The sequence below is a fragment of the Falco punctatus genome (genome assembly GCF_963210335.1).
Source record: "Falco punctatus genome assembly, chromosome: 9".
NCBI classification, from domain to species: domain Eukaryota; kingdom Metazoa; phylum Chordata; class Aves; order Falconiformes; family Falconidae; genus Falco; species Falco punctatus.
Genome location: NC_137589.1, coordinates 33,982,992 through 33,996,066, shown reverse-complemented (window position 1 = coordinate 33,996,066; position 13,075 = coordinate 33,982,992). Strand labels below are relative to the sequence as shown.

At 37.6% G+C, this 13,075-nt stretch overlaps 1 protein-coding gene across 6 annotated transcripts in view; it reads left to right on the top strand.

Annotated features, from left to right (window-relative positions):
* The window catches only part of GPAM (glycerol-3-phosphate acyltransferase, mitochondrial), a 91,426-nt gene extending 78,424 nt beyond the window's left edge, over positions 1 to 13,002 (top strand). For 5 of the 6 annotated variants that reach the window (XM_080403289.1, XM_080403287.1, XM_080403290.1 and 2 more), the window contains 8 exons: positions 677 to 747; positions 1,890 to 2,154; positions 2,696 to 2,838; positions 4,417 to 4,494; positions 7,019 to 7,159; positions 8,111 to 8,300; positions 8,412 to 8,470; positions 9,660 to 13,002. In XM_080403289.1, the coding sequence (XP_080259415.1) occupies positions 677 to 747; positions 1,890 to 2,154; positions 2,696 to 2,838; positions 4,417 to 4,494; positions 7,019 to 7,159; positions 8,111 to 8,300; positions 8,412 to 8,470; positions 9,660 to 9,776 (1,064 nt within the window). In that variant the 3' untranslated portion in view covers positions 9,777 to 13,002. The remainder of the gene's footprint in view (positions 1 to 676; positions 748 to 1,889; positions 2,155 to 2,695; positions 2,839 to 4,416; positions 4,495 to 7,018; positions 7,160 to 8,110; positions 8,301 to 8,411; positions 8,471 to 9,659) is intronic. The other variant, XM_080403291.1, reaches the window with a different exon arrangement.
* The last annotated feature ends 73 nt before the right edge of the window (positions 13,003 to 13,075 follow it).

The following is a 13,075-nucleotide window of genomic DNA, read 5'->3' as shown; positions in this document are numbered from 1 at the left end:
GCTGCCTGTTATGTTTTGCTGATTGCCAAACAGTAAGTTAGTTCATGCAATGTCGTACTTTCCCAATTCCCTCCAATCGGGTGATCATTTCATGACTTGAGATGCTCTTTGGACAATTTTCCATCCTTTGCCTCCCTCCCTCCCACCTCTTTCTGATTAAATACAAGCTTTTTATTCTGATTGCTTTGTTAACTTTTGTATTCCTTGGACTAGTATGCTGAACTTGCTGTACGCTGAAGTGTTTGACTGTCATGCTGATATGCTGATTTCTTATCACTTCGTATGAGAGGTTATTGCAGAAGAACTTAATGCAGAAGTTAATGGCATTATTTAAGACCGTACTCACATTAACTCATCTGTATGCATGAACCACTGTTGCCAGGTTTTATAGATTGTATGGTGTATGCTTCAGTCAGTAGATCTGTGATTTGTGATATGAGATGCATACAAAACAGTACTTAGCTTAGTAAACATTTAAGCTTTACTCAGCCTTCTTAGTTCAAGTTAATTGATTAATATTGTTACTATATAGACATGATACACTTTGTATTTCATTCAGAAGGTACAGGTCTATGCCAATATCACTTCTTTTTTTTTAAATAATGAGTACTCTTTCATTTGTAATGATGTTCTGCACTTCTCGGGTCCCTAACCAGTTTATCTTGTTTCCCTCTAGCTGCTAACAAGTCCTGTGCTGTGATGTCTACACACATCGTTGCCTGTTTGCTGCTGTACAGACACAGGCAGGTAAGGTTTCCATGCTGCTTCAATAGCCAAACTTTAAGTTTAGTTAAACATAAAAATTTAGCCTTTACTTTAGCCTTGTTAATTAAACAGTATGCATTATACTATTATATGATACTAATAGAAGAAGAAAGACGCATTTAAATTAAAGTGGATTTCAGGTAGTCTGAGTGCTAGTATTTTAATTAGTAGTGGATACTTGAAGATAAGCTGTTGTTGAATGGGAGATAATAAATACTCATGTGGAAACAAATTTTTGTAATTCAAAATGTAGTTAAGCTTTTTTAAAGAATACATGGTTTCGGTTCATTGCGTTAAGGTTGTTTTTTAGATCTCAAACACATTCATCATTGAATATGCTAGAAACTCTTCTGTTAATTTTCAAATTAGTTTCGCTGGTCCTCAATACTAGAATATTATATCACAATGACATAATGGTACTGATGTTTAACTGAAGGCTTGTGCATAGGCCTTGGAAGACTTTTTTTTCCTTGTACAAATGTGTTTTGCGGTTTTTCTGCAATTCTTTCTCCCTGTAAGCTGAAGCTTTTATTGCACATATATTGAGAACAAATTGAAAAATATTGGTCAGATGTGTAATCTTGCTTGTTGAGAATAGGATCATCATTCCCATCAGTCCGGTCTTTATAATTTCCTAAAATAGTGGGATCAAAGAAGCTTTTTGCATTGTGATCTGAAGCCATCTTGACAAAAAAACAGGGAAAAGAAGTGCTTGAGGCAAAGCTTTTCCTCCTGTCCCCAAACAATTGAATAGTTCTGTTAACTACAATATTCCCAGATAATTGATCATTCATTTTATAGCATAAGTAATAGAAATGCGGTGTCTCTGACACATTCTTGAAGAACAGCTCAGGTCTCCGCAGGTCGTGAAATAAACCAAGAAGCAAACAAAAAACTTTCATTCCCAAATACCTGCATGGCTTTAAAATATAATTGCATGTAATAAAGAACCTGTGGACTATTGCAGCAAATTCTCCATGAGAATAAATTCTTCTAGTATGACTGTGGTGCTTTGGATTGTTGACAATTATTGTATTGTTTATGTGTTTGCTATGTATGTGGTTTACAGGTAAACTCCTGTGCAGAAAAATTTTTTCACTGTGTGATTCTCTTTCTGTACCTAGGGAATTGATCTTTCCAGGTTGGTAGAAGATTTCTTCTCCATGAAGGAGGAAGTCTTAGCCCGTGACTTTGACTTGGGGTTTTCAGGGAACTCAGATGATGTTGTCATGCACGCCATCCACTTGTTGGGGAACTGTGTAAATATCACAAACACTAGCCGAAACAATGAGTTCTTCATCACTCCCAGCACGACAATACCTGCTGTCTTTGAGCTCAACTTCTACAGCAACGGAGTACTTCATGTATTCATTAAAGAGGCCATTATTGGTATGTTTTGAAATTTGCCAAGGAAAGACTTTCTTGTAATCCATGAAGTCAAAATATCTGCACAAAGAAACCCATCGGTTTTTCATGTAATTTACTTCTGTATATTTCTTCCCTCCCTGCTTCAGCCCATGTTTACCCTAACAAAACCAATTTTAAAGTAACCTTGTGTTTTGTTTCTGGAATGTTCCCACTCATTTTTCCCATCATCCTTTTATCTTTCATAGAAGTTGTTTTTTTGTTTGTGTTTGGTTTTGTGTTTTTTTTTTTTTTTTTTTTTTTTTTATTGGTCACTGCCATAGCCAAGCCACTATCAGAGTTTTGAGCCACCATGGCAAAACATGTGCTTTATTAAGATTTTGTTTCAATTGACATTAACTGGACACAAGTAAAATAGCGGTGAATTCTGTCTTTATTCTTCAATTGTACGTGTAATGTTGGATGGCTTTTAAGCCTAGAAATAGGCAAAACAAAAGTTTTATGTTTCCTTTGCTATAAAACTCTTCGGAAAAATAAACTTTGCTTCTGTTTGTTTCTGTTCTAGCCTGTAGTCTTCATGCGGTTCAGAGTAGGAGGTACAGAAATTGTTCCAATGGTGCTTCTCCAAGTTTGATTAGTCAAGAACACTTGGTCCGAAAAGCTGCAAGCTTGTGTTACTTGCTTTCTAATGAATTTACTGTATCTTTGGTAAGTAATTGCTTTGATAGTCCATGTTGCAAATTTTGTTCCGCTTGTAACTGTGTATATTACTTTAAAACTAATTGATGCTTCAAGTGTCACAGTTCTAATGTTTGCTGTAAGTACAGTCTGGTGGTAGTGGGTATCAAGAGGCTGAATATAATTTGAAGGAGGAAGATAACGTTGATCCCACTTGCTTCGGGGAGGTGTCTGAACATCTGAATGGCTGTGGCTCCATCAGAACAGTTCATCCAAAAGATGTCAGGCCTAAGATAACAGGTGAATTAACTTGCCCCAGCTCCTGTTGTTTCCTTGTTTCCTCGGCAAGGTGTGACACAACCAGTTGGTCTGGTTTTAGGGCTCCATGCTGACTGGAGTGCTGAAGTGGGTGATGCTGGGATGAGTCTGCAGCGCTCCTGCTGCGCTGGCATTAGGCCTTTCCCGAGAAAGAAGAGGGGCTCGCTCGATCTCTGTCAGCTTCCCACAACTTGAGGCTGGGCTGATTAACGCCTTCTAACAGATTTTGTGTCGCTTATGTCATTAGAACATCGCAACTCTATCTCCGTTCTGCCCAAACTATTTAAATATTTTTTTTACATATATACAAGTCTTTGAGAGTACCCAACTCATACAAGTTTGCGCAGATGATTGGAATTATGCTGGGAACTAAGGCTGCAGATTCTAAAGATATTCTTGATTTGCAGAGGAGTGCAATAGTCACAGCGTGTCACACCTAGTACTTAGTGGCAGTTTTGAACAAGGCCTGACTTTGGTTTTTGTGTTGTTACAAAACACTGAAGAGACCTGATGTTATCTCAGATTTCAGACACTGTATGCTTACACTCTGCATACTTGCAGTTTTAAGTGCTAGGTATTTTTCTTTCTTATGCATAGAAGTTACTTGGAATTCTGGAGATTCTTGAATTCTTACATTTGTACATGTATCTCTGACTTGTGCCTTTTAAAATGAAGCATAAGCTACTTTTAGTGTTTTTGTCTAGGCAGTAATGTAGCTCATAGCGTGGGGTTCTTTAGTAATCTTATCCTTCTGCTTTCAAAGTTAATAATTGATTATTTTTTTAACTTAAAAATATTTCCTACATGATTACAAACAATGTAAAAGAGGTTTATTTTTTTTTTAATTCAGTTTCAAAACACATAAAGGCATTTCTTGAAAGTGTGCTTTCCTTTAAATTCCAAATAAATCAGTGGTATGGGTCTCAATGATTTTAGTTTTATAATAATTTTATTCCAGAACTGTTAAAATAAAATTTGGTTAGAGGTGATTAAAAGAGGGGAGAGTATTTAACGTGTTTTTCTACCAGTGTGGTGATAATGCATTTCTTAAAAAAAAATAATTGGGCAAATTTTAAATATCCAATTTCACTTTAATTTTTTAAATGTCTGCCTGTTTGCTAGGATAAACATAAGAGTGGTGCATTGGGATTATGCTGGTAAAAGTTTAATAACTTAAAAGGAATAATGCTGCTGTATCTAAACCATTCATACTTAATGGGGAACTGCTATTGCTATAATGGGTATAATGGATGTGACTTTTTTTCAGTTCATTTCTTTTATGTTGTGCAGCCTTGCCAGGTGATATATCAAGTTTGCCATGAATCTGTGGAAAGGCTGATACAGTATGGCATTCTTCTGGTGGCTGAGGTAAGGGGATAGAGATACTAAATGAGCTTTGTTTCTTGTACTTGACTTTAGACGTAAGTGGTTTATGCTTCTGATTTGTGAATCTTGTTCTAAATATATGCTGTTACTGAAGGCTTGGAACAACAAGTCCAGGACTGATACTACTTCATTCCCACATTTGTAAGCGTCAGACATTTGAATATAGTTATCCTGTGATGCTAGGAATGACTCTGTGTGTAATTTCATTGTTCCATTAAACCTACTGAGGAAGACACATATTTTATACTGTCTTGTAAAATGGGGGTTTATTTTATTATTGGAGCCCTTTCAAATTGTAGCATAGCTACATGGATGTTTACTTTCTAACATACATGAGTCAGTAGTCCAGATCTTCTGTCATTCTTTTATTCCTTTGCATCGATCTTGAAATTATTGTAAACCTCCTGCGCTAGCACAATTTGTGGTTTCAGGGATGTCCTAGAGTTGCTGTGTGGTGCAATCTGCCAGAGGCATACAGTGTAAAGAAAACCTGGGGAACAGAGGGCAGTTTACTCTGTTTACCTTTCCTTTCCAAACTTTTTTAATGCACAATAAACAAACCTTGGTGCACAGGAGGAAGCAACACAATTTAAAGAGGCCATGAAACAGGAGTTACATATTTGGCTGCTTTCTTCTTGCAGCTCTGCAGTTTCAAAGGAGGCTAGAGCTGCTTCTGGTATATTTGTTAATGGCCACTGCTTCACTCTAATCTTACAGCATGCCTTCTGATACGTGTTTCCATTTTTATTATATGTAAGCATAGGTGCTATTTACTTGATATACCTGGATATTGAACGTTCTCCTTTGGAGTTGCTACTGCTTGCTTTTTATCTGAACTACTGACGTGTCATGTATTAGATTGTAATCATTATTAGGTAAATCCAAAAATGGATGCTAATGAGAGGATTAGGAAAAATCCTATATGTTCCATGCCTGGTGATGGATAGGGAAAATCGGTCTACTCAAGCATGAGACCTGTCCTGAGGGTTCTTCTGTAAGTTTTGGTTGCTGAGCCTGGTACTTTGCTGTTTATAGCTGGGATATAGATAGCTGTTATGCAGTGTGCAAATATTTGCCCGTCTTGTCTGATACACATCAGCAGCGCAACATTTGAATGCTTAAAAAAGAGATATATCTTGTCAGTAAATTTCTTAAAATTAGAAAGCCTCTGTACTTGCTTGCTACTTTTAAAATGTTAATAATTTGCATAATGAGTGGAAACACTGTAAGCAATGGTTGTTTCATGACTTCAGACAGGTTGGAGATGTTTGTGGGGTTCTTACAACCTGTTCTCAAAGAAAGGTCACTAGCTTCTGCCCCTTCCAATTATTTTAGTTTACTGCTGACACTAACGCTCTGATAAATTTCCCATTAAATTGAGCTTGATTGACCCATGTTTTTTAAAAATTCTTTTCCTGTGATTCTAGTGTCTGCTTCAAAAATTAATAAATATTCATAATACATAGTGAACACTTTGTGTTTTTAAAAACTTATTTTGTGACCTTTGCTTCTTTCAAAATAAAACATTTGGTCAGAGTGTAAGATTGGAAGGATGTCTTTCTTCATTTGCTGCAGAGGCCTTTTTCTTTGTCTTGAATATTAAGAAATTATCACATCTACAATGTGTCTGTTACCCATTTAGTTTTAATCTTGCCTGATTCCCATTTCTGAATGGAATAACCTTATGGGGGTCTTTCATCTGCGACTTAGCACTGGTGACCTCTGAAAAACCTTTCTGTTTGCTGCTTTGAGCAAAACAGATAATGGTGAATGATTGGCACTAGGCTTCCCTTATTCTTTCAAATAAATGTGTGTTTACTATCTCTTAAACTAATTTCTGAAGATTTATTGTTGAAATTGAATGTTACATCAAATATTGATCAGTCAGGTGGAGTATTCCTGTTGTCCCTCAGATACTGTACATCTGAACTTCTGACACACTTGCACTAGCGTAATCAAGGTTTAATTTTTGGCCTTTGTGATTAAAATGGGCTCATTGTATACCAACCAAAATCTCACGTGGGGTCAAATGCAAGAACAGCATCATTAGAGGCAGTAACTTCCCACTTCCAAATAGTAGTTTGTAGCATTAATCGAGATATTAACTACTCTAATGTAATAACACAGAGTTTACTACTCTGTCTTGTAGGCAGCAGTAGTACGGAGGTTAGGAGCATCCACATCCAGATAGCGTCTCAACTTTTTGTCCTCACGCAACTGAAAATACTTTCTTGGCAATTGCTGCTGCCTGATATCTTGTAGGAAGGTCCAGCCACACTTGAAAGATTTTCACTATTATGTGACAGGAAACTAAAGAAAAAGTCTTTTTAACCAAATATCTCTTCTCTCTGCTTGTCTCAACCTTCTTTATAGTTGGGTCTCACCTGCTTTTGTTAAGTATTGGTTAATGAATGGACTAAGTCAGATATGATTATAAAATAAATCTATTGTGTTTGCCTGGATCTGGATTTTTTACCTATTTACCACCTTATCTTTCAAATTTAAGCAGGATGATCAGGAGGATGTTAGCCCCAGTCTTACAGAACAGCAGTGGGATAAAAAACTCCCTGAGCCGTTATCCTGGAGAAGTGATGAGGAGGATGAAGACAGCGATTTTGGAGAAGAACAGAGAGATTGCTATCTGAAGGTAATATTGTCCTAAGGCTAATAATGCTGAAGCCTGTTGCAAGAGATACAAACTACTTTGCTAGTTTGGGAAGGTTAATGATAATCTATTTCTTTTTGCTGGTTTGCAGTGTTTGTCTGTTGTATTTCGATACAGTCAGTAAAACACCTTTCCTTCCCATGAGGAAAACAGTTGAAGAAATGTCAAATAATCTTATAGAGAGATGGAAGGGCAATGGTTAGTATAATGAAAACTGATAAAGGCTCAAGTACCTTAGTGTATAAAGCAGGGGTCCTCAAACTTTTTAACCAGGGGGCCGGCGCAGGGATGCAGTGGCAGGCAGTCATCTGCGGCTGCTTGGTTCCCCCTGCAACCCCTGGCCGGGGCAGGGGGTTCTGTAAATACCGGGGGCCAGATTGAGGACCCTGGGGGGCCGTATCCGTCCCGTGGGCCGTAATTTGAGGACCCCATGTCTAAATGTTTTATTCTTTACTGATGGCACACACTCTAAAAGGGGTGCATCCAGCTGGTAATTATTTTCAGCCTAAATTTCACTTCATAGATTGTTCATGTTGATTTTAGACGTATTACCGTTTTTTCACAGAGCTGACACAACCACTCTTTAGGATACCTTTTTGACACTTGCGAACTTATACCCATCTCTGTGGATGTATGGCAACCCTGCTGCTGGCTGCAGAACTTTATGATGTCTTTAATTTTAACTTAGGAAAATAGTTATTAATACCCTGCAGGAGAAAAAGTAACATTGATCTGTGATGTGCAGTGCCTATTTTGTCCCTTGTAGAAAACTGCTTTTTTTGCTATGCTTCCATAATGTGCTGTGTTGTGCCCCCGTATTCCTTTTTGTACTAAGAATTATTTCAGCTGCCATTTTGCTGTGTACTGTGTTGCAGGTAATTAATATTGTTTCCTCTGGTCTCTGTCACCTAAGCTTCTGTTGCCCTTTCTTAGGTGAGCCAGTCTCAAGAGCACCAGCAGTACATCACTTTCCTGCAGAGGTTATTGGGACCTTTACTGGAGGCATATAGCTCTGCTGTCATCTTCGTGCACAATTTTAGTGGTCCTGTTTCAGAGTCTGAATACCTTCAAAAGTTACACAGGCACTTAATAAACAGGACAGAGAAGAATGTTGCTGTATATGGTATGTTACACTGGTTTTGGAACTGGATTTGATTCATTCTGTGTTCCTCCTAATACAAGCTAGTCCAAATTCAGTTGCAGTTTGTTTATCTCTGGGGTTTCTTTCTTACAGCTGAGAGTGCTACCTACAGTCACGTGAAAAACGCAGTGAAAGTTTTTAAGGAAATTGGGGTAAGTGTTCTGTGATCTAGGCTGGAGACTGTTAAGTTCCAGTTTAATAACGAGCACAATTTTGACAATTCACAAAACCTGTTCAATGTCAGTTTAAAATCTGTGAATATAACTGTGCAGAAGTGTTGTGGGTTTTGAGCATTCCGCTTTCCTTAAGGCTCAGGGCTGCAGGAGAAGAGCACACTTTGCAGAGCAGGGCACTTCTTGCCCCTGAGAAAACCTGTCTAGGTGACCAGACATTTTCATTCACAGTGAATGAAGTTCCCCTGCTCTACTCCATGTCCTTATTGGACACCAGTGATAATGTTGGAAGGCTGAGAGCAAGCTCTGTGCTTAGTAACAGCTACATTTAATTTTGAAGGACTACTTAAATCTTCAAAAAATTATTAGTTACTGAATTTTAGCTTAGCAGTGATTGGTGGTCCCAGAGAACCATCCTAATAGACCTCTGGTGTCCACCATGAGGATACAGGTGTTCTTAAAACAAAGGATTAGTTTTGCACTTTACCACTAGCATTTTGAATTTTCAATCACCTGTCTAGATTTTGCAGATGAAGGGTTTTTGTTTCATCAGAATGACAACACTTCCTGAATGCCAGATGGGATTTAGCGTTATAATTTTGAAAGCATCAGCATTTAGGCAAAGTATTGCTCGATAAGGGTTTTGAAGTCTCTGTCTTTAAATTCTGGTGTATTAAATAATCTAACAACAGTTAGCTTGTTGTACAGGTATCTTCCTGTAGAGTGTGAGAGCTGCAAAGAAAGCACATAACAAATCCGTTGCTGTAATACTAGTTTATTCTGCTGCTGGAAAAACAGAACTAGATAGCGTCTGCTGAGCTTCTATTTAGAGCATAGCATCTAAATTCTTCCTTTCAAAGTGCTTACACTTTGAATTCAGGTGCCTGTTGAGTGTGTGCTTTATCCCTTGCTGTTAAGAGTTGGCTGTTTATCATATGCTGTGCTTATTCCTCGGTTTCTATTCTTCTGTATCACTTGAAGGGCTTCAACATTGAGTGAATTCTAATAATACCTGAAAGCAATGCCATCTAAGCCTTCAAGAAAGGAGAAAAGAGGAAAAAAAAGTCTTGAAAATGACGGCAAATTTAGTATAGACCATTAAAATTTTATCACAAAAGAAGAGACCTTGAACATGGTGGTATTTACGTATATTCATGCTGTGCTTTAGGTTTTCAGTCAGACGAAACAAAGGAGAGACACCATTTTGGAACTAAGCACTACGTTCCTACCTCAGCGCAACAGGCAAAAACTACTGGAATTCATCATGAGCTTCATGGTATTATAGACCACATAGAGCACCTTTGTCCAGGGACATGAGGACAGGTTTTGAGGCTGTGTCAAAGCCTGGGGACATTACCTAATCCTTCAAAGTGTAAGGTGCCACTGTCTGGGTAAGGCCTTCTTTGACTTGAACTACTGGAAGACAAGTGCCTTCTTATGTATGCATTTATGGGTTTCTTACAGTCTCAATCCTGTTGTAATACAGTGATACTCAGATGACACTTTGGATACAAGTTATTAAATGTGTTGCAAAAAAAATAGTAAGATAAATGATTAGAATTAGATTTAAAATGAAGAGTGACGTTTTATCAGTGTTACATTTTAAATACACTTTTAAAGACTGTAACATGCACAAATACACATATTGGTGATCTGTAGCTAACCCTGAGATCTTGAGTTTAGTGGCAACACAGCTTATGGCATAAACAAGTAACTTTCATTCCAATTCAGTTTTATTGTTTTAAATAAATGGTTTAAAACTTTTGCTTAGGCAGGATATATATTTCATGGATAAAGCCATAGTTTTTCATAAATGTTAACATAAATGCCAAAATTCTAATGAGAATTAACAGTTACGGACATCTGAGAATAATGATCATGTAGCAGATGATTGTGAAAAGAGTCAGCAGGCACACCTTGCACTATTGGAGCTGTGTAGCGCAGTGGTAAGCTGCACTAATCACTGCTGTCATGAATGTGAGAGTAGCGTTCCTGTTTTTATTATGGCATCTGTCATTCAGCCAGATGACAGGCAGGAGACGTTTGTCTGAATGTGAATATCTTGTAAAATCTTAGATTACTATTTAATTGAAAAAAGCTATTAAGTTTAGGTTTGGGATTTTTAATCAATGGGATGTCAGATTTTATTTTTATTTTTTTTTAGCGGAGTAAAGACTTGATTTGGTGAAATAATTTTTAATTATGGCCCTAAAAATTTCAGCAATAACTTCTGCAATTCTTCAGAAACAAATGTTTATATTGTGTTCTGTTGCTGAGCAGATCTAAATTGGCATGAAGTAGAGTAACCTCTAGAAACAGAAATATCATAAACAATGTACTTTGATCTAACTGACAAAAAAACCCACTCAGACAAAAGCGAATGATTATTAAGTTCTGTCCGATGAAACAGGGCTCCGGTCTTGCGATTTAGTCCTTTTGCATGGAGGACTTGCACTGTAGATTTCATCTTCTCTTCATGTGAGTGGAGATTAGATTGCAACCTGTAGTCCTGTGGTTTTAGTACAGCTGATCTAGCTGAAGCAATAACTTGTTGGTATGTGAAGCTGATTTGCTTGTGAAATGTGGTCTTCCTCATTTAGATGGCCTTCTGTATGAGGGAAGTCAAACATTTCAATCACTGCAGTGTTTCGCTTGATTCTCGTGTCCTGGCCATGTGAGCAGAAAATCCCCCAAACTTCTTCATGTAATCTCTGTTGCTTAGTAAATACGGGAAAGCATACTTGAACCCCAGCACTTGCACTGTTATGCCAGCACAAAACCGATGCACACAATTTTGAGTTTGTGGCCAAGGAGCTTGCATTTGTACTGCACATTTGTCAACAAGAAGATTTCTGTAAAGTTTTTTTATTAAATGCTATTAATATTTGAAACCTGCAGTTTATTAGCATTATACTGTTAGCACTGTGAGATGCATGTGTTTTGTCACTAAACCAGGTGCTCTACAACACTTAAAGAATTTCTGAACCAAAGCTACATTAATATGGATAGAAACTGACCGTAGAGTCGCTGTTGTTCTTATGTCCTTCTGCTGTCTCAGCAGGATAGTGACTACATCACACCTAATTTGTTTTGTGAAGTCTACTAGCTATTTTGAAAACAGTTTCATCTCGTACTAGCTGATGTGCACTGTTGGTTAACCTGATGAATGCTCTCAATACAACGGTTGTTGCTGATGGCTTCCACTTAATGTCAAAAAAAGACCAGGTGCTTCTGAATAACGAGCTCGCGTAGCTTACTGCATTTCAGTAAATCTGAAGTGTACTAACAGCAAAGATTGTATATAAAGATTTTTAAAAATGAAGCAATATGAAGCAAACAAAACTTGGGTCATTTTATTACCATTGTTCTGCCAACTGACATATTAGTTACCATAAACCCCAGGAGTACTGTGGTCACTGGGGTGTTTGGGCTAGGTGTTGCAATTAAGATAATTTATGGCTTATGTTAAAAAAAAAAATAACTCTGGTTAATATAAATCAGTGAGCGGGTAGGGTAATAATGCATGTGAATACACATTAATGAATACATTTGGTATGCAGAGGGAGGGGGCACCTCTAAAACTGGTTTAGTTTTGTATGAAAAAAAACCAAACCTGCATGTGAGAAGCGAGTACTATGAATCATGTGCCACTAGAAGCCTTTGCATTCTGCAGCAAGTGTGTATGTCTACATATATATGCAAGTGTGTATTTTATGACACACAACAACTATGCTTTTCCCTGAAAATAAAGCACAGAATATAAAATTATCAGGCTGTAACAGTCAAAACCTAAACCCAACAGTTTTGCACTGTGTTTACACCTTCAGTGTCTTCTGATTTTATTAATTTCTCATGTTTTCTTTGCTGATAGAATGCCAGGTTGTGTTCATTTCAAGTTACCAAGTAAAGAAGAAAGGATTGGCCCTGAATTACCACAAATGTATCTTAAGACTCTCTTCTTACAAAGATTTACACAAGTCTCATCATTCTTGTGCGCGTATTACTCAGGTGTGCAAGTCTTTTTGGGCCAGGATCTTTCATGATACTAGAAACTTAATCTTTCCGTATGCATCCTGTAGATCTCACGTTTTTAGAGTGATGAAAACGTAGAATTCCACTTTCTGTGCCACCACAGCTACCCCGGCCCCCAGGGATCATAAATGCGTTAATACATTTACTTTCGACTTGCACTGCCATGGGAGGCATACCTGCCTTCTCTTTGGCAGCATAGGGCTTTATTCACCTATCTCTGCCTGGGAAGCATATATCACGCTTGCATTCAGCCTGCTCCACAGAGAGGTATCAGAACTGCTGTGTAGAAGAAGGTTGAGCTGGGAGGTGATGTAAGATACTGTTGCTCTTGTGTTTCTGTGCTAATGAGCCTGATACTGCTTCCTTGAGAATGTTATCACATTTTACCTGTTACATGTAATGCCGTGTCTGTTGTAGAAGCACAGAGATGTACTGGAGTCATTTTAATAAATTAAACTGTTTGCTAATACGACATTTAACAAGCTCTTCTACTGTTTGGGTTTTTTGGGGGTTGGTTTATTTTTGTTGTTGTTTGGGGTTTTTAAAAATAAC